The sequence below is a fragment of the Tachysurus fulvidraco genome, chromosome 1, assembly GCF_022655615.1.
Source record: "Tachysurus fulvidraco isolate hzauxx_2018 chromosome 1, HZAU_PFXX_2.0, whole genome shotgun sequence".
In the NCBI taxonomy this organism is placed as follows: domain Eukaryota; kingdom Metazoa; phylum Chordata; class Actinopteri; order Siluriformes; family Bagridae; genus Tachysurus; species Tachysurus fulvidraco.
This window is the reverse complement of record NC_062518.1, coordinates 5736079-5758370: the sequence shown is the minus strand read 5'-3', so window position 1 is coordinate 5758370 and position 22292 is coordinate 5736079. Positions and strand designations below refer to the sequence as shown.

The 22292-nt window shown below is 37.2% G+C and overlaps 1 protein-coding gene across 7 annotated transcripts in view; it reads right to left on the bottom strand.

The window, feature by feature from the left end:
* Positions 1-2214: 2214 nt before the first annotated feature.
* mybpc3 (myosin binding protein C3) overlaps positions 2215-22292 on the bottom strand; it is a 35448-nt gene continuing 15370 nt past the window's right edge. For 4 of the 7 annotated variants that reach the window (XM_047805094.1, XM_027136945.2, XM_047805224.1 and 1 more), the window contains 17 exons: positions 21655-21821; positions 19881-20046; positions 19529-19635; positions 19401-19430; positions 18557-18696; positions 16834-16993; positions 15981-16085; positions 15683-15871; positions 11570-11704; positions 11070-11237; positions 9299-9387; positions 8271-8466; positions 7976-8115; positions 5707-5866; positions 5386-5522; positions 4995-5181; positions 2215-2817 (listed from right to left, as the gene is read on the bottom strand). In XM_047805094.1, the coding sequence (XP_047661050.1) occupies positions 2786-2817; positions 4995-5181; positions 5386-5522; positions 5707-5866; positions 7976-8115; positions 8271-8466; positions 9299-9387; positions 11070-11237; positions 11570-11704; positions 15683-15871; positions 15981-16085; positions 16834-16993; positions 18557-18696; positions 19401-19430; positions 19529-19635; positions 19881-20046; positions 21655-21821 (2308 nt within the window). In that variant the 3' untranslated portion in view covers positions 2215-2785. Of the gene's footprint in view, positions 2818-4994; positions 5182-5385; positions 5523-5706; positions 5867-7975; positions 8116-8270; positions 8467-9298; positions 9388-11069; positions 11238-11569; positions 11705-15682; positions 15872-15980; positions 16086-16833; positions 16994-17777; positions 17850-18556; positions 18697-19400; positions 19431-19528; positions 19636-19880; positions 20047-21654; positions 21822-22292 lie in introns of all 7 variants that reach the window. The other 3 variants (XM_047805012.1, XM_047805036.1, XM_047805063.1) reach the window with 1 other exon arrangement.

Below are 22292 nucleotides of genomic sequence, written 5' to 3'. Positions count from 1 at the left end.
ATTAAAAGTGCTTTTCTGTTCACAGACAGATAGACATGATTTAGATAAAGTATATTATTAGATCCTTTTAAAAATTCATTAAAATGTCTCAGTGAAGTCGGTTGAAATATTTGAAAGCAACATTTGATCATTTTTACTATTCTCCTCTAAATACACAGGGTTTCACAGTGCCACCAAAAATCACTTAATCGCATGGGCTGTGTTGTTTATAACTTATGTATTTCTTTCTTATGTATTTTAAGTCTCAGGTTGCCTCTTCAGAAGCCTATTAATAACTTTAAGGTGTTAAGAGAGAAGACTTCTGACAGTGTGACAGAGAGATGCCTGGCTCCTCGCTCTGTACCTTCAGGGTGTACTATTGTTTTGATTATTTATATTAGTTTTTCTCACTGAAAGTTCACACTCTAGTCGTGACACACTGGTGGAATAGAAAATCAAGCTAATGAAATGGAAGCGTTAATGTACCGTGTATGCTGCAATAGGATCATGGGTGCCTTTGCTACAAGGGGTTACGATTAGACACTTTCATGAGTTGGGAACACCAGTGCTACTGAGGAAAGTCTGGAGTGGATAAACAAAATCATGTCAAAAATAGTCTGCTGAGGCCCATGTTACACATCCTGATACAGTGCAGTGCCACATGCAGTAAATTTCAATGGTAATGAATGTGGCCTTGTACAGCAGCCGTGTATGGTTGACACGCACATACACACAAAGCTTATTTTTACTAGAGCAAGGATTCAAGGAGTCATGAAAAACTGATAAACTGGCCTGTGTTTCTGTAAGTATAGAGACAGACAGCATATAGGGTTATTGTGAACTTCATATTCACAGCAGTATTGTGGTATTAGTGTGGTGGAAACAGAAGAGCATTAAGAATGAGACTCTCTTTATCCTATGATGAGACCTTGCTATCCTGATGGCCAGTGTCTCTTCCTGGATGAACTCAGCCCTCAAACACTGGACATGAGAGCACTTTTAATCTTTTGATGAGTAATAAAAATGATGTAAGTGATATTTTGTGGCTTTCACAAAACCAGGTCATAAATCAGGTCATGAACACCTATGGCAGTGATGTCAGATGGCCATCTCTATCATCATCCGCATCATCACCACCATCCAAACACCAGCCGAGGGAGTAACGTTTGGATGAATGCTGGTAATGCCTCCAGCACAGAGCTGAAGACATACTGTGACAAGAATGTGCGCCGAGGTGTATTAGAGCTATTTTAATCGAACGTGTTAGCACCTTACTAATACATGGTGCGTTGGACTTCAGTATTAACTGTAGTAAATGTTTAAAAAGAAACTAGATGATTCAGCTATAGTGCTTCAAAGTTTCTGAGTTCCTTTCATTTTAGTCAAATACAGCATGTCATTTATGTCACGTGTCTCACTACTGAAAAAGAGAAATCCTAAAATGATCGTCTTCGTCCGTTTCGTACAGCTGAATGTATGTTGTTAAGGAGCTGTAATAACTCATGTGGTGTTGAGGAAAAATGGGTCACAAAAACTGATCCTTTGCAGGACTTGTGCTTGTAGTGGCTGTCATCATTATCAGATAATAATCATCACCAATAAATCACTTTTTTTAGTCTTTCTTAAAGACTCTCAGCCCAACACAAACTTTCTGTGACACTTAAACCAAGAAGGACAAATATACTATTTGTCAGTGGACTGTTTAAGGTTATGTCACTCAGCATGAGCTGAACTTAGCAATGTGATATCATGAGAGGGCAAAATTCTACAAAGGATCATTATTCATCATAGCTCTTTAAATATGGGACATTTCTTTCACTGCTGTCTCTAATTCTGACATGTATTTAAATGCCCTGCATGCCTGGGCAGTGTTTCAAACACGTGGTTCTCCCCAGACCTGCACCAGTGCACACGTGGTGGAATTTCAGACACGTCCTGTCATGCTGTTCATGTTTGTCTATAAACTGTGACCATGGACACATCCTCTTCTTCTTTCTGTGGACTTTATTAAGTTACTAGTCAGAGCACGTTTTAGTTATTCTGTTCCTCTGACTCTTAAATGATTTTTGCACGAGTGTGTGTGGTATGAAGAAAAACTCTATAATAAAATATTTGACATCTAATTTTATTTAATTTAGTAGAAGGGTTTATGTTTATTAGGAATTTTAAGGAGGTGGGTAATTTATCTGATTATTTTTTATCCACAAAATGCCTTCTGAAAATAAAATACATGGATTAAGCACATCTTGTGCAAAATACAAATTTATGTAAATGTCCAGATGACAGTAACTGTAACTTTCTTGTTTACAGTGTTTGGTATTTCAAGGAAATACTGCACGAAGCCAGAATAACAGACCTCACAATTGCAGCTTTGTCTTTAAATGCATCAGTTGACTGAGCTGTTGATGGCTATTAGATTGTACCTTCCAGCCTACTAGCCCCATAGCCGACTTAAAACGGGCATCAATCAAAATATGTATTTTTCATTAAATTACATTACAATACATTTCAAGTCACAAGACAAAAAACACCACAGAAATTAAAACAGTGAAGATTATGATGACAAGTATTCATATCTGTACTTCAAACAAATGAAATGAAATGAAATGATCACAACAAAATCCAGTGAGTGAAATGGTGAAAGAATGCATTTCCGGCAGACATGTTATGTACGAAACATTGGATGTGTGCATACAGTCGAGTGAACACGCAAACACAAGGAACCCTTTCTTCTCTGTACTGTAACCTTTGACATGTCCTGAGCACAGCAGCACCATTTCAATGCTCAGACAGGAATCTGAGTGTCTCACTTTTTCGTCTCCTCTTTGGTTATTTGAGCTGCAAAGCATAAGCAGAAAGATGAGAAAATAATGTTTATTCAAAAAAGGCCTCATGTCTATTATATCATAAATATCGTGGACGTTAATAGGGATCAAAAACAGAAACAGAAAGCTTTTGTTCGGAGTAATCTGTTAAATACAAAGCATGGCATTTCATAAATAAAATATTTCTATGGCCAAACATGATCAAGTATAAATTTGTTCATAACGTGGAAAAAATATATTAATATACATTTGTACGGTGTAAAAAATATATTAATATGGATATACATGTTTATATATTTATATATTAAAGGTTAAAAAAGCTATTAGTGACCTATCATGTGTAAAGGGATCTAATTATAAAGACTTTTTAGAAGAGCCAACGAGAGTAAATGTATAGTGGTAATGTTCTTACCTTCAAAACAAATCAGACACAGCAAACCTGAGGTTATTCGCGAGCTGGGGGTCAGTAGCAAAGGGTGAAGAGAAACATGAAACAGCAAGGAGGAAGGATTAAAGAGAGACACACATTTGGACTTATGGATCCTTCTGGAAAAGGATCCATTCTGAACCTTAGGAATGCCTACAGAGTCACGGTTTCTCAACTCTCAGGACATGCTGCTTCGCAAAGATTGGGAGTTTTCTTTACATCTAGCCCATGTACAGTACAGACCAAAAGTTTGGACACACCTTCCAAAAGTTTGGACACACCACCTTTTCAACAGGACAATGACCCCAAGCACACCTTCAGGCTGAGAGTGCTGTGCCAGATGACCTGGCCTCCACAGGCACCGGACCTGAACCCAATCGAGATGGTTTGGGGTGAGCTGGACCACAGAGTGAAGGCAAAAGGGCCAACAAGTGCTAAGCATCTCTGGGAACTCCTTCAAGACTGTTGGAAGACCATTTCAGGTGACTACGTCTTAAAGCTCATCAAGAGAATGCCAAGAGTGTGCAAAGCAGTAATCAAAGCAAAAGGTGGCTACTTTGAAGAACCTAGAATATGACATATTTTCAGTTGTTTCACACTTTTTTGTTATGTACGTATATAATTCCACATGTGTTAATTCATAGTTTCGATGCCTTCAGTGTGAATCTACAATTTTCATAGTCATGACACAGGTGTGTCCAAACTTTTGGTCTGTACTGTACATATTTTGAAGTCTCTCCACATGGCAGTAATCTTGGCAAAACTGACCCACACAATTATTTACAGTCTTTCACAACCAGCCTCTTGTGTACATGAACAGAAAGACCAAAAGCAGATGACTTTTAAACACAGATTCAAAGATACTCTAAAAATTTACAAACCTAATAAAATTGCAGGTATAAATATTTTAAGGCTGCTTCAGCCACTGCCCATTGCATTTTAAGGCAAATCGCAGCATGGGTAGCTTTATAAACACTTTTAATGTAAAAATGAATAAATAATAATATTGTTATACTTTTTTTGTAACATGAATGGCAACTGAAATTGTATTGTTTACTGTTTTACGAAAGGGAAAAGTGCACTCGGTGGGTTTTCGAACCAAAAGTTGAGAAAAATAGCACTCAGATACACTCTTAGATTCAGGTCTTAAAAGTTAATCATCCAAAATAAAACAAGGACATTCGATATATGCCAGAATACTCCATGTTTCTCACATATGTATTGATAAAATACTAATACAAACTGTTTCATCCCAGTATATGTCTATTCATTCTGTGGATTCTGACTGAAGAATACAAATTTTGTGAAAATTGTTCGTTTGCAAAAATAAAAGAATAAAAAAAAATCATAGAATTCCTTAATTACATTAGGATCTGCCTTGTTGAAAATTCATATTAGTATAAAATTTATATCGTATTAGGTATTGGTATAAGAATGAGAACATGGATTCTGCTTTTATGTCAGCATATATCTACACATACAATACAGAGTCACAGTAAATATAAGTGAGTAAATATAGAGAGGTGTTTTATTCATATATGATAACACCGTGTCACTCATATATGACCTCATATTGAACAGAATGCTGTATAGTACAATAGAACAGGAACAGACAGAAATGTTATGTAATGATTAAGTAAATCATTACTTTGAACTCATCGAAATATCAAGACGATTACTTTGCTTGTGTCAGTCTGCATGTATTATCTTCTTTGGAGCATGAATTACTGTAAAACGTCAAGGATTACGTGCGAGATACTTACGGCGAACCTCCAGCTTGCACTCCACGGTGTCCTCTCCACTCTCGTTAACAGCTTTACACATGTACACACCTCCATCGAATGGACACGGCTTCCTAATCTCTAGAGTTAATACACCCTGCTTGCTGAGCATACGGTACTTGGCTTCATTTGTGATGTCCATCTTGTTCTTGTACCATGTTATTTTGGGCTGAGTATTAAAATGGACAGTAAGATTTAAAGACATTAGTAGCAGTTCTGGAATGATCAGGACCTTTACTATAAAAACGTGAAGAACGTCGCCTCTAAATATTCTAGATAAGAGAATAGCTCCTATATACAAGCAAAACAATGATATAATAAGCCACAATAATACTTTCTGAGCTTTTCTGCCAGGTATTTCAGATATGCTTACCTTAGGGATGCCTCTTACAGCACAGCTAAGAGTGGCATTGTACCCTGCGATGACCGAGCGGCTCATCAGTGGGTGTGTGAACTTGGGTGCCTCTGAGAAGTCATGATCTTTATAGCTGGGTGGCTTGTAGTCAATGCCTTGGGTTAGAACAAAATTTCAGGTAAATATCATGATGTCTGATGCAGTAGAAAAAGAATACTGATTTTTATATGAATAAATAGAAGCAGTTTTATTAATGAAATCTTCCCACTACAAAAATACCGATTTAAAAAAATGATACACGCATGAAAATATTGTGTAAGTAAATCAAGTTCATCTCACCAGTTTTCTGGATGTATGCACTGTCCTTAGAGATGCATGGCTCCAGACTCAGGCCCACCGCATTCATAGCGAACACTCTGAATACATACTCATTCCCCATGATCAGGTCAGACACCACACAGTTAGTGCGTCGATACTGCTCATAAACTGTGAACCATTCCTGTCAAACACATAAACATATACTGTAGTTGAGTGCGTATGTTAGCATCTCCTCTGTTTTCTGTTTTCTTAAATGACCTTGATTTTATAGACTACACTACAAAAGAGAATTTCATTTAATGTGCATTGAAATATGATATTTTAACAAGGGAATTTATGTAATAATGGCTTTTATATTATAATAAACCAAATATGTGGGAATGCTGTTGCCTAGTGGTCAAGGTGTTCCCTGGTCTGCCAAACTGGCACCGGGCCCCTGAAAAATGTAAATATGGTTATTAAACCTATACCTATTAGGTATATTATTTAACTCTATCTATCTATCTATCTATCTATCTATCTATCTATCTATCTATCTATCTATCTATCTATCTATCTATCTATCTAAAATGTGAATACAGTATAGAGCATCGAAGAACAGGCTTAATACTTGAATATTTGAATATTAAATACGCATATATTACAATGTTCCTGATTCACTTGCGTTATAGCAGCTGCGAATAGTCTATCCTTTTTTTTTGTCAGCCATTACAAATTACCAACACTGCAGACTCCTTTCATAAATGTTAAAAGTCTCCAGAAAGCTTAACCAAATAAATTATTGTAATGTAATTATAAATGTAATGTACATCTTGTTTTATTATTAGCCATGGATTATTTTAGAGCATCCATCATACAGTCCAAGTCTGTGTGAATGTGTCGTACCTATACCAACAAAAATGTACCACATCATAACATTCTTTGATTTAAACTACAGCTGTCAGTGCTGCTGTTATAGAAAATTAGCCAATACCTCCTTTTCAGTCAGAATTGTGAACTACTAGATTGGCTGTGCCATGTAACATATTATGACTACAAAGATGTTCTAGTAATTTCTACAACTTATTTTCCTATTTATTCGCATTGTTAATTGTTGATATCATCATATCATATCGTAATATCGTCATATCATCATGCAACATAATCTAATCCTTATCATAGACTCAATATTATAGATCTCTTTTATAAATATGTACCTATGCAGCGTGAACCTTTAATGTTGCTTTGTCACGTTATGCATTTTATGTGTTACGTCTAACACTATTATCATGACAATGTGTGTTAATTGAGTAGATGGGAATAAAATAGCAGTCTGTGTGTATGTTCCAAGATCAGGGACCTTAAGTGCTTTTATATTTAGAACAGGACGTGTCTGGTTTCTGACTTGGATATTGTCGTGTGAAATGTGATGATCCTGAGCCTCCCAGCTCATTGTTCTGGATGCACTAAGAGTAATTTGGGCCTAATACAGATGAGTGGTGTAACTCATATTCATCCACTAACCTTGTAAAGTACAAAGAGAGGAAAAGAGTGGAGTACTGACTATTAGACTATTAGGAAGGGGAGGGGGGTGGCGTGGGACATACCAGCCCCATGCTGAGGGGCAAAGCTGCACACAGATGATAGACAGTGAGGGTCATTTTGGCAGCTCGGTCTCCAGATGCTCTAAATGCTGTCCTGTCCTACAGAGGCATTCTAAGCAAATTGCCAAGAGAAGTTGAAGCCCAGAGTACAACTCCACTTGCACATACTGTACATACATTACTCAATTATAAAAGCGTGCTTGGGAGCTTAGCTACTTTTCGTGACACTGGCAAGGATTACAGAGAACAAAGGGTCAAATGAGAAGTCATATCTGCCTTTGGTTTGTCTTTCTTCTGCTCTGATTCTTCAGAGTGGAAAAGGGTGATATATGGTTAGTTTTTAATAAAGACCTGAGCTACTGTAACTATGTGAGCTCATTTTTTAAATTAATACGTATTCCATCAGAGGAGTAGATATCCAAGCCCGGTGACAAACGTCCATGACCTTTTACCTGGATGAATGGATGGAATAATAAGTTAAATCTGGATCAGTCTTGCATTATGTACAATCGGGTTTTGATTTGTATAGCAGCTAACCATTTGATTCATTCTGTAATTACATGGACACCCATGAACTTCTTCCAAAAGGGCCCTTGCCCTCATCACCCTCTTAGAACTCCAGTTGCAAACAATATTCGCAGCCATATAAATATACTTATATAGCGGCACTGTGTAAATCTAATTCCCGGACCTAGATTTGTACATACCATGGTCTTCTTGTCAGCTTTCTGGATTGTGTAGCCAGTGATATCGCAGTTGCCATTGTCTTTGGGTGGTTTCCATTCCAGTGCCACGTTGAAACCCCATATATCCACCACCTTCAAGATCTGAGGAGAACCAGGAAGGTCTGGAGGAGAAAAAAATAATTTTACAGCATTATCATTTTAAACCTCACAATTTCCTACAACGAATGCTAATTTTACAGCAATGCATGAGGCTACAAAAGCTAATGGGTCACAAGAGACAGTGTTTTGAGCTGATGCGATGTACATAAGAACATACCAACAATCTGAATGGTCACAGAGGCCTTGTCTTCAACATTCTCAATCTGTACCCGCAGTTCATATTGACCAGAGTCTTTACGCTCTGTCCTCCTGATGAAAAGGATGCTGTCGGTCTCACTGTTTCGTACGCTCACCTGCTTCGGGTCAAGGGGCTCATCATCTTTTGTCCAGGTCACTTTTGGTCTAGGTTTTCCCTGAAGAAAGACATGTTGGTTTCAGTGTGGTTTCAGTTTTACCCCTTTCGAGCAGTTAGACTAATATTATCTACTTTGCTAGGGATGGGGATAATTGTTTTAATTACATAGTAATTCCGTTAGTGGTAGCTTGCCTGAATGTGTACTAGATTCCTGGTTTACTCAGTGTAATTGATAGGCTCCAGCTAGCTATTAATCTGTTAGCCTAGTAGTGACTTCCATAGTCTCCTTGAGTTTTGTAGATGTTTTGTAAAATCAATCCATTTTGCATCGACATATATATGTAGTATCAGAGAAAAATCATTTTAGAATGTAATATGCCTAGTTCTAAATGCATGCAGGAGTTTTAAACAGATTGCCTCAAGACTGTGTGTGTCTCTGTGTGTGTGTGTGTGAGTGTGTGTGTGTGAGTGTGTGTGTGTGTGTGTGTGTGTGTGTGTGTATGCCAGCATGCTGTTTTTAAGTAAGACATTTCCCCAGAGAGCTTTTTCAGCTGCTGTTCAGATTTGTGTCATTAACACATTTTGAAGCTGCTGTCCATGTGCATCCTCTATCATCGTGTTTCAGCTGCACAGCTCTGTGTATTTATAGTATTTCAAAGACAACATGAACAGGCCCTTCCTGTCCTAATTAAGCCCCATTAACACAGTAGTTAATGTTTCAGTCTGGCCAATACACTCTTGTTGGAGACCAAAAGAGCAAGAAGGAGCTACTAAGTATAGTGTACAGTACCTTGTATAAGTGTTTACCGTCAGTGATCTTTTTTATGTTCAGAGCCTGGAAAAAATGGAATTGATGAGATTTTATTTCAGTAAAAACAGTTGATGTTTACCTGGAATGGGATCACCAGGTTAACAGTCTCCCCCACTTTCTTGATGAGGGTCTGACGAAGACTGCGAGGGATCCAAATTTTTGGACGCTCTATTAGAAGGCAAAGAGAAAAAGTAGAGAATTGGGAAATGATCTGTGTGATAAAAGTGCTGAACATTTTTGGGGGAAAAAAATGAATATATTGTCAGATGTAGCTGTGAAGCAACAGCAAATTTTAAATCATCATGTAAGCAAGGTAGCATAGCAGGTACAATTGGCTTTCCTTTTGGTTCTACAGTTTCCTCCCACTTCTCAAAACTTGCCCGTTTGGTGGATTATTAATGCTATATTGCTGTGTGTGTGTGTGTGTGTGTGTGTGTGTGTGTGTGTGTGTGTGTGTGTGTGTGTGTGTGTGTGTGTGTGTGTGTGTGTGTGTGTGTGTGTGTGTGTGATTCCAAATCCACCTTGACAAGAATAAAGTAGATAAATGCTAAGTTTGCAAAGGACCACAAATAAACATAACTACCGTTTGAGTCTCAACTCATTAAATGTGGCTAGAAAACAGTAAGAATATTTTATAAAAACAAAAGTCATCATATAAATAATAATTATGTGGCTCATAGTTATAATTATATATAATTATGTGGCTCATATAATTTATCACTTGGGTGGCACAACAGACCACCCAGCCTAGTTTTTCACCAGACAATCGCTTCACTTGTCACTTATTTTTCTGCGAGTGGAATGTCCGAGGGTTTCCTGGACCCAAATATAAACCTCTTTTTCAGTATATACACTTCATTAGAGTTTTGGCATCACTTGTGATAATCGACTAATTCCTTATAGAACGGTTTCTTTGTGTGTCTGTGTTCCAGACAGTCAGTGACGCATACTTTGCATTGATTAACATTATAAGTGTTATCAGATACAATTCTGACCAACAGCTGTCATGTATACAAGCAACATGAAATAATGTACTGTAGAGATTGACAACCCTGAAAGCTCTCCATTCACACACCAGTGAAATTAATTTTGCAACCTATTTTTAACATGCAGTATAGAAAAATAATGTGTATGATTTCATCTCAAACTGTTTTTTTTCTCCCTTTAGAAACTGCCCCAGTTGATACAAATTAAGGGGTTAAAAAAAACACAATACATTTGTGGAAATGAGAAGGAATAATGGGTAATTATATCATAAATGTGTCCGATGAAACCTGATAATGAAGTTTCTGAGAATGGTTTATGGACAAAGATGGCAAGGAATCCATAATATATTTGTGTAAATGTGTCTATTAGAACAATCTGAGTCTGTTATTGAATTTATTCTACTTCCAAGCCTGATGGAGATTGGTGACAAACTATATCTGGCCCCTAGGCTTTCCCTTGTACAGACCTGCTTTAATGTAATTGTGTATATCTCCTACTCATGAAAGCTAGTGAATGCTAGTGGCTGAAAGCTGATCGGGAACAAGCTGGTGATTGCCTCAGTGAACTAGACTTATTAAGTTAAAACGATAAAAGCTTTTGTAAAGCACTCTATCTAATGTACTGCTGCAAGTTAATGCAACTGAATGCAGCTGAAATTGAAGTAACAGCAGCTGAGAAATGCAAATTTAGTTTTAGAAACTATCTCCATGTTGTTTGAAGAAAACTTGAGTACTGCATTTAGTATCATGCCAATACCTGACATAAATAGACTCTGCATTCGGTGAAATCTACATTTTGACAATGGATACATCCTTGACGATTCTCCTTATATGCAATGTTAATTAAGCGTTAATTAAACTCACGCATGATCTCGCGGATGGTGACAGCCTGGGCCAGAGTGGCAGGACGACTGGGGCCAGCCATATTATACGCCCGTACACGGAACTGCATCTTCTCGCCAGTAGGCAGGTCACGGATGATCACAGAGTTCCTTTCTGTAAGACCCTCAAATGCTGGAATCCATTCATCAGCTAAATGTAAAACAAAGCAAATATCAGGTCTGCAAAAAGTTTTCGTAGCAATAAAACAATTATATTTAAGCCAATGTTCTGTTTATAGAATACCCTAATCTTTGTTTTTATTGCTTCGTTTTTATTGCTTTTTTTTTATTGCATTTTATTGAACAGTCCTTTATTGCAAATATTAACAACATTATAAATTTGTTCTTTGTCAAATGTATAATATTGGGTGGCGGTTGGGGGTGCAATTGAGAACGACTTCCGATATTCATTTCCATTGACAGTCTCATTCTGCAATGACACTTACAAGGATACACATAAAATCTTCACAGTAACACACTTACTGCCTTCCTTGCAGTATTCCACCCCATAGCCTTCTATAGGGGCAGAGCCTACTCTCTCTGGAGTCCTCCATTTCAGAGAAATTGTGGTGTCACTGATGTCATCCACACACAGACCGATGGGTTCACTGGAGGGGGCTGAGCAAAAAACACACAAATGTTGAAGTTTAATGGACAGCAGGAGTTGAGAACTGATACTTTGGAATTTTATTAATGCAAGTTATTGGATGGTTGCAGTATTCTAACGAATCTATTTAATAAAGACCAGTTTATTTGACAATTCCAGACCTCACCCTAAATCTACTGTACTCTAAAAACCCTACAGTGTATAGTAGTTATATAGTTATAGACTATAGTCCAAGGGTATTAAACATAGAGTATGCTGGCAAGGGATGCTGGTAATTGTATTTATAATGTGTTCAAAATTAAACTTATTATTTTAATTAAATTAGACTAGAAAGCAAAGTAGAGCAATAAACCCATAGAATTATTGACGAAATGTGCTAATGATAAATAATCCTTCCTCAGCAAGCTACAACATTGACGCTCATAGACATGTCTCTCTCTAAAAGAACTCATTTAGGATTTATTGAAATTTGTAAACAATTTTGCAAAAGAGATTATTTCTCCATAATATTTCAGTAATATTAGTTTTTTTAACAATTCCTAGACATACAAAAAGTGGAAAATGTTTTCTATGTACCTTTCAGATAAATGGCTATACATATTTCAGAGGAGCTGTTACCTAAATTTGGTTTGACACTCCTTCTATAGTGGATGGACTTATGGACTAGTTATAGAATATTAGCCACACCAATGTAGACCCAAAGACTATAACTGAAATGAAATTGAGAAAAGTCGGGACTCCAGTATAAACACAATGAAAGCAAGTGTAATAAAGTAAAGCTGTATTATAGCTCTGTTATACCTAAAGCTTATTGTAGATTACTACATTTAAATTTAAAGTAATATTTGCTTGTTGAAGTAACATGTTCATAGTAATCTAAACATAATATAATTCATAGAGTGGAAATTTGCATATCAGAAAAATAAAGCATTAAGTTGCTTAGTAACTAAGCTACCAAAGGCTGAATAGAGAATCAAACGTATTAGCTATACGGATTTAACAGGATTTGTCACCAGGATTTTTTAATCCTGTGCTCTTCCAATATTCAGCTGGAGGACAGAGGCATGGAAACTATTGGGGCAGTAAAACCCAGAGGTCCAAGTCTGGTACATCTAACATTATCTTCCAGCCAGCCTTCGTGGCCTTGAGCTGCCTATTATAGATGAGCATAACTCCCATTGTTTAAATAAGCACAAGTTAAACTTGGACTAGTGTTGATAAGAACCTCTTGAAGATATAGATACTGTTAGTGACATGCAGCATTCAGGACAATAATAGTTTACATGTGACATTGTCCTGTCAGGTTCAGGTAGAGGATGGAGTTTGAAAAATAATAAAGAACAATTGAAAGTTTGTTGAACATCTGAAAAAATCTACAACAAATTATGGAATTTAAATACTCAACACTCTAATAAATTCTAAATCTGAAGAAGCCATGATACAAAAAATTATTTTTCTCTTATTTTCCATAAAAACGCTGCCTCTAAGTTTTTGTTTTAGTTACACTCAGTAGAACATAAGGTTAAGAAATAGCACGAACCCTGTAATTGGTAATGTAGTTGCTCCAAAATGGAATTTGAATTTAAAAGTGCATCTTCTTTAAAAAAAAATGACCAGTTCAAGTATACAGTGTACAGTGTAAAGAATACAATAGTCATATCCAGCAGCTGAAGAGCACCTAAATTAGCTATTGTTCATAGTAATAAATGCTTGATTTATAGCTTATATAGATGATGCAATATTGCAATGATGCCAACAATGATATGATAAATACTAATAATGTATTTGTAAGGTAGCCCTGTAGCATGAGTGTTTTTCAGCTGAATACACCCCTCGAAGGACACATTTTTTTCTATTTGTATAGTACTGAGAATGTAATTTTTGATAAATCATTGCTAACTAGTGAGAACTAGTTGGAAACTATTCAAAGGCAAATCAGGCAATGCAAAAAGTGATAACTAGACTAGACAAACTAGACAAAATATTTCTGTACATATAGCGTATTCTACATAAAACCAAGACATGCATTCACTAGCTTTCCACAAGCAGAATTAGATTGAGACGCCTACTGCCGACAGGTTCTGGCTCTGGTTCAGGTTCAAGTGGGAGGGCAGGTTCCTCAACCGGGGTTGCTCCCTCCTCTCCCAAAGGTGCCCCCTCAACTGGCACTTCTCCTTCTGCACAAGGTGCAGGACCTATTCCTTCTGCAGGAACAGGTTCCTCAGTTGGAGGAACAGTTGCTCCAGTGGCCGTATCTTCTGGTGGAGATGCTATTACTTCAGGTTCTTTAACTTCTGCTGGGGAGTCTGCCAGAGGACCTGAACAGGAGTCTGCAGGAGTATTTGCTGGTGACTCATTGGCTGACTTTTTCTCCGCGGTTTTCGGAAGCATAGGCTTGGTCATCTTACCGCTGGTTCACTTTGTCACTGCACAGTGGTGTAACTTCCCTTGAGATTTATGTAAAGAGTCTTTTGTTCAGGCCTTTTTCTGCTGTACTCCTCCCCTGTCTGGTCCTGTCCTGTCCTCTGGCTGCTGTCTTCACAACTGTTGACAGCAGCAATGCAGCTTTGTGAGGACTTTGCAAAGTTGTGAGTCCTCCCCCCTCTGCTTTGTAACCTAGCGGCCTGTTTGTGCCATACTCCTGGACATAACTTTATGCTAACATGCCATTATTTATAGAAGAGGGTGTCAGAAATAGTCTCCTTATTTACTGTATTGTGCTGGACATCACACTAAACAGATAACTTTTCAGACCATTCGCAACTGATAAAGTAAAGGGACAACAAGGAAATAAAATTTCTATCACATAGTGATCAATGCAAAAACTCGTCTTTAAGTCTTTTAAGCTTGGATAGATACTGCATCATGAAATGGGATCTTATTTTGGACATTGAACATCCATGCTACAAAGAGATGACAGAGCCTTGAAATATTGGTATGATGACGCGTGTCTGAGCAGCTAGAGTTTGCCAGAATAGAACAGCATCTTAAACTGAGATGAAAGAACCTTGACACTAACATGCTTGGCACAACCTCATACACACAGCAATCTGCTAAACCAGCAATAACAGCATTCCCATTTTGACACAGGGAACAATAGTTAATTTATCATTCTTCAGGGGATTTTCTGATTTTACATGCCCAAAATTTTGGCATAGATCATTCGCCAATGTTTTTTCAACTTAATCTTTACAATCAACATCAGCTTAAGAACTTATCCAATTACTTCAAGCAATAAATTCAACATGTCCTTGTACTGAGAAACAAACTAAAATTCACTATTTGAAATTTTCATGTATAGGAAATTTTGTTATTTGGAAGAAATTTTGTCTTCCAAATATTTTTGTTCAAAATGATTGTTAGTAAACAAATATTGCAGTATTTGCATCTATTTTATTGTCAATTTTACCGTCGATTCAGTTCAACTTGTCATTTAGTGCCATGTAGCAATACAGGAAAAGATGTTCACCTGTTCTCAAGTGTTAGTGTTAAACTGTATAAGATTGCTGATTATGTTTAATCACCTAATAATATGGGTCTGAATAGCATTTCTAGTATTCTGTATGGTTTATTTCCCTTAAGTTCATTGTTTTGTAAAAAAAAAAAAAAAAACAAACACACACACACACATTTCAAACTGTAAAGATAAATAATAATTGTGACCTATTTTTGTCACTTCACCACCTCAGGGTTTAACTAGAAAGAAATTTCAAAAATCTTTTTTCCTACAAAATAAATAAATAAATAAATCCATTTACACGGTATTTAACCAATTATTGATAGTGTTTACAGAAACCAATGTCAAGACTAATCAAGCAGTCAGGAGTATTTCATGGAAGTGCTGGCTCACTGTTTAAAGCTTTGGGCTACTGATCAAAAGGTAGTGACTAGAGTTGTAGAGCACAACCAAGTTAACAGCATTATCCTTCAACTGCTCGATTTTCGTTTGTTTTAGATTAAATCGTCAGTCAAACGTAAATGAAACTCACCGATAGGCACAAAAGGCTGGGAGGCAGGACTGGGCCGTGACATGCCGATACTGTTCACAGCGTAGACCCTCATCTCGTATGCCATTCCCTCAATCATTCTCTTAGCTTCATATGTGGTGTCTTTATAGGGGTCAAAGTTTAATCGCATCCACCTGTAGCTCTTTTTTTTCTTTCTCTCCAGGACATATCCTTAAAGGACATAAAAAAACTTAAATAAGTATTTAATGTGTTGTAAATCGAAGACTTCTTTAAGGCCTAAGTTACAGGATTGTATGTTTTCTGTTTGAGCAGCATTTACCCAAAACTGGCTGACCACCATCAAACAGTGGTGGGTCCCATTGGACTACACAGGAATCCTCCCCAACACTGAGGATTCTGGGAGCCTGAGGTGGATCTGGCACATCTGGGGAGGTTAAAAAAAAATCATTCAATATATGTCAGTCTACTACTTGCAAACTGTGAACATCAGTAGCCATATTTTTATAATGAAATGCTAACACACATTAAAAAGCAATTAACCTTCCAGAAACATAAACAACAGCTACACTCAAAAGAAAAAGGATCACTTTGTATGGTGAAGCATTGTAACTTCTGAGAGGTGTTCTATTTGTCAGCTTTTCAGAACGACAAAACATCTGGTATATCGTTACGGTTTGATATAAAACCATTAATGGTTATTTTATGGGACAAACCTATGAACACTTACACTAGATGGAATCATTTTACTACAGTACATTCTTAGGGGAAAAGGTGGACTGACATCCCATACAGCATGTTTGAATGAACTAATACACTAAAATGGTGCATATAAAGTGTTTGCTCAGGCACAAAAAGGTGTGACCTTAGGAAAGAAGTCAAATGTGTTTCTGTTATTGGGTTTAACGGGAGCTGACTTGATGTGATGCTTAATTCTTAATGGAACTTTGGTTGAAATTATGTCACTTCCACCCTTTATAATCTCATCCAACATGAATCTGCCAGAAGATAATTGAATAATGGAATAAAACTGAATGGATATGTTCCTAAATATGAAGCTTTATTTCAGTTGAACGATGAACGATGGTTAATCGTTCATTAAATGTCTATTGTATTGCAATTGTAAGTCCATAGGGGTTTGTGCATGGTGCAGGTTGTACATTTAAATATCTTACCAACGACTTTTACATGAATATCAGCAGTATCCTCCCCAGCCGGGTTCCGTACAATGACAGAGTACACGCCTTCATCTTGACGCTCTGCCCCCTCAATAGTCAAGACGCAATGTCCTCTTGCGCTCTCCACATGAACACGTCCACTTGAATCTGTTAAGACCTTATGAACCGATCACAGATTTTACCAATCAGTTTTTTTTGTTGCAGTTGTATTTTCACTGTGCACAGTTCCAAGTTCTGGACCAAACAACAATCAGTCAAGATGCAAAACCAGAGACCAGAAAAGGAGACATTAAGATCAAATGGAAAAGAGCATACAGTAGCACGTCTTTTTTGTATACCTTACTTACCTTTTGTGTTTTTGTATATTGCAACCGAAGGTTTTCCATAAACAGGTATAGGAAGCATGCGCTCACCTGGTGCAGTCAGTTTGCTTCAGAGCACAGTATTCTAATGCAATGCATCTGAACGCAATGCTGTTCAAGAAAAGACTGCAGTAAATCTCGTTGTAATACTGAACTGAAGAAGCAATTTGTTTTGCTCGGTTAGTATTAGATGGTAAATATTTACAGTTTCAAACCAAGACACAATAAAGCCATAGGGCATCACAGGAATATTTTTTAGAAGAAAATTGAGTCTTTTTTGAGCAAATAAGCAGATATACAGTATAATAGTGCATATTATTATTATTATTATTATTATTATTAAAATATTATACGTTTTAAACTTAGTAAGAGTCTGTTATGCCTTATGTGACATTGGTATGACTGTAAACAGATAAGAATTTTCTGACAGCATCACAATGCAGTGGCTATGGCAGTAAAAAGACAATAAAGACAAAGGTCAGAAGACACTCTCATAGCAGCGGCGGCACAGGGCAACGAAAGTGCACATAATAGCAAGAGATTGTGGTGGCGTTATTGTTTTAAAGGCCAATAACTCACTTCACCATCCTTCAAAGTCCAGATGAAGGCTGGTTCCCCTTTCCCTTCTCCCAGTGGATTTTTAGACTTATCCTACACAAGCAGAGCGAAAGCGGTAAGGCTATATTTAAGACTAAGGGTAGTGTGACAGGTCCAACCTTACAGCATCAAGCTCCAATACAAACCTTTCTGCATGGAAAATTCTACCCAAAACTTACCTGTGTGTGCATGAAGGTCAGAAGCCTTCATGCTGGGAGTCCTGCCTCAATGTTAAAGGAAAATGTTTAGGATTAAAGTGCAGTGGTGCTTGTTAATGGCCAATTTAGTTGACTTCTGGGCCAGTGACATGATGTGCATTATTTGTGCAAATATTCATTACTTTCTAATAAAATAATATAAAAACACATGACACATATCACCTTAATCTACAGTATATCCTGTATGTGAATAAATTTTAGGGCATCAGAAATAAATGTATATTTTTTTACCAACTGCAATGCCTAAAAATCTCAGACCTTTCAATGGCACATTTAGCTAACCTATCTCACCATAGTTTAAATAGCATCATCCTAAATAAAGTAATTTGTCATGATCTCATTGGAAAAGTCTGAAGAAAAAGTGCACAGGCTACAACCTGTGCAACCTCAGGAAAATCACTGAAATGTCGACATCCGTTAATGGCCAAGTGATGAAAACCTTTAAATGCATTATAATATAACTGATCATACATGATCATACTACCATACTCAGTAAATATTCAAATGTTTTTGGATGTACGGTAATAACAGTATTCTCCCCACCTTATCTGACTTGGTCCATACTACTGTGGGGGCGGGATCTCCAGTGATTGGCACATCCAGTCGCAGCTTGTTTCCAGCCACAACCAAAATAGTGGAATCTGCAGTTTGGCCAAGGCAGTCCAAGTGGATCTTGGGAGGATCTGCATACGGGGGTTGTAGAAGAAAAGAAATCTTACCTGATTTATTATTTTCCTTTATTGTAGGCAACATGCTTGGTGAAATTAGCTATACTATACTCCGAAAAGCAGTGAAATTAATCTGGATGATAAAAATAGAATTTTACACTAATCCAAAATGTAGTCTATCGGCCTGGATATTGATTTCGTTTATTGATTTTGTTATGCACTGAACAGTATCTTCATAACTTCCAGCTTTTGGGAAAAACTGCACCTTCAAACATTGGAAAGCAGACCTAGATGGCTGAATAAAACAAAACTGTGGAGGAGAGAATAATAACTGAGGAGAATATTATTCCAGTGATCTGTGATAACTACCTTTGTAAAATTACAGCAGTTATTTGCACAAAGTCTGGTTCATGTTTATAGATTTCAGTATGGTGAGTGTAGCCTAAACTACATCACCAAATCTGGTTGATACCACTGAAGAATTGTATGTGGTTTGAAGCAGACATTAACATGCTGTAAAAGGTGAGACAAATTTCCCTTACATAGCTACATTAACCTCACAGTTTCAAGAGCAAAATTAATGACGTTAACATCGAACACCAAATAGGGAAATCGTGCAGTTTGCCAAACTATTTATCTCAGCATACTGTACGTGCCCAACTTACTAACTGGCAGAAGTTCAAAACTGCCTCTCTACTGTGTAGTCTTTTTATTCTTACCTTGACGAGGGACAAAGTCGATCTTGACCTCTGAAAACATAAATGAAAATAATAAATGGAAATGTCATACTGTTAACCAGGCTGACGTATGATGTCGTCATTGACTAAGGAAACTGAAAATTCTGTACCCAGGAAGTTCAGTTTGGCAGAAAGATTAAATGCATAGCCTTCAGGGATGAAGGTGTAGTCGCCTTCATCATCCGGACGCACATCATCAATAGTGAGCTTGTGAATTCTGGCGAGACAGACAGTATATCAGACAACGTTTACATTTCAGAGGTCCAAATCCAGACCTGTCAAGCACATATTAGTGATTCTCCAACTCTACTACTGTAAATCACATGTCTCTGAGAAGTAACCTCACCAAATGGTTTTCCAGGACTGGAACTGACAACAATAAAGATCACAGTAAATGAAATCAAAGAATAAGAAGTGAAACCTCTACAATTTTTCAAATGCAGCTAACCGTCACAGCCTTACCGGCCAATGTGTGTGATGTGGGTTCTAGCGTCGGACTTCACCTCCACTCCATTTTTGTACCAGGTTCCTCTGACGTTCTCATCAGACACCTCACACTTAAACACTGCCTCTTCCTTGGCTTTTACTGTCAGATCAGCAATGTTCTGATACACCTCCAGTTGCTTCTCTAATGGGCAAAGAGCAGACAGAAAGGCACTTAAAGGCAAAACGATGAATGGCTTTGGTTATACCGAATAACTGAAAAAATGTTTCAGTGTGGAATTGAAAAAAAAATGCAGTAGACAGAAATCTTCATTAAATTGTTGTATTCCTTTTTTTAAGGACTAATGGCTGTTATTGTCCACTAACAAGAACTGATGAGGGCTAAAACCTCTGAAAACAAACTGGCTTACTGGGAATACTCTAGTTAACTATCCAACACAAATGTTGTAGACAATATATAAAATCTGTAATTAGTTTTTTCTCAAGGAAGTTTATATATTATGTGTAGTTCATATTTAACGGCTATAAATGTTTTTTTGTTTTTTGCTTTTTTGCATGTACTGTAGGTGTTGTCAGATATGAATAAATTAAAGAATAAATGAAAGACACACTATCCTTGTTGTCACACCTTCTAGAATACAACTGTTTAAATTTAACAGTGTGTATTGTATTGCAAATAGTAACTTAAAAAAAGATTGATTATAAAGCAGCAGTCTAATAAACAGTAGAAAGCGAGTGACTTTTGCTACTTCCTATTTCAGAATACATCCAATTCCATTCTAATCTTATTGCAGGATTAGAAATAAGGTTAATGTGAAATAATCACCTAGTAGAATTGAATTGTTGTAGCAGACTTACAACCAGAGCTCATCAGTTAGAGGTGGTATAATTAAAGGAGAGTTACTGGGGATCAATGATCCTCCTGGAAGCCTGGCAGAATTTCAGTGGCACTAGACAGTTGCTCATGTTTGGCAACTTCTCTGTTTGATTAAGTGGTCAAGACTGGCAGGAGATGTGGATCAAGTTGCTTTAAAAACCCAAACAGGAACTGAGTGTCCGGATGGATTCATGAGAGATTTTAAGACAGTTATTTTTCTCGGTTCCTACTCCGGAGTTTCCGGTAGCACCACAGCACAAAGGTCACTGAGGGTTGAGCTTTCATTTTCTTCCACTTCCACTGTTGTTAGAGATCAAGAGCAAAAGAGATTCTAAGGCTGTAAATGCAAGAGTAAAGGACAACTACCGAAGTAAATTTGTCTGGGAAATAAACCAGGGTAAGAATTAGGTTATGGAGAGGAAGAAGGAAAGAAACAGTCACCTGTTCAGTTAAAATATATGGCCCTTGCAGTCTGAAAATAGCTGGCATCTGTGCATTGTGGACGCTGTAAGCATGTGCTATTGGCCTGTCAAGCATGTTTACCGGGCTGACAAACAGATGATGTTTGAGTGACAGGACCACAAAGAGGTGGAGTTTGAAGAAGATAGCAAGGAGTGAAGAATGCCCAGTGGAATTCTGGAGGTTTATTTTGGACTGCAGTTCTGTCTGCCTTGATTGACACATGGCTTGTCATGCATAGGCGATGATTGACAGATGGCTTCAATCTGTCTTTAAAGTCGAAAACATCAGAGTATTTCAGATAACTATCAATCATGATACATTAACGCCTTTAACCACTTTTAAAGAGGGCCTTCCACTAATGTAAATCGGTTTTACCTACAGAACTGGAATGTACAGAATTTAGCATAGAGGAAAACCACATGATAAACACCAGGGCTAAAATAAACCACCTACCCTGCACCATGAGCTCAGCAAGAGATTGCCCTCCATTGGTCTTCACTCGATAGTGGCCACAATCCTCCTTGGTGACATCATTGATGATGAGTGAGTGTTTGCAGCCATCTTTCTTGAAGCGATACTTAAAGGATTCATCTCGAGTAAGCTCAACTCCATCTTTTTCCCTGAAAATTTGAAAATTGGTTATAAATCTGGCTCTATTTTCTTTCTAATTGTTTCTATTTTTTCAAGCCTCTTTTCATGATTTTTTCATGATTGCAGCCTTTGTTTATTAAGGTTTAGAGGTGCCAGAGCTTCAAGTAACAATGTTTTGTATTTAAAATGAAATGGTACATTGGGATTCAATGAAACAAAACTCATTACGATAAGATATAAATAGTTCCATAAAGTGCAGGACATTTTGATCTTGTTACATTCTGATCCCTAATCCTGGGAAGTGAATAGAAATTCCCCATCACACCTCATCCTATTAAAATTATTTGAGCTTTAATTTAATAGTTCTTGTGATGACGATATTGTCAAATGAAATGCATCATGATGTTTGTAATAAGATCAAAGTGACCTTGATCATTTTTCGTTTACTATTCGTTGGGTTTTTTTTTCATGCATATTACTCTGTAGTGCTCAGAAAGATT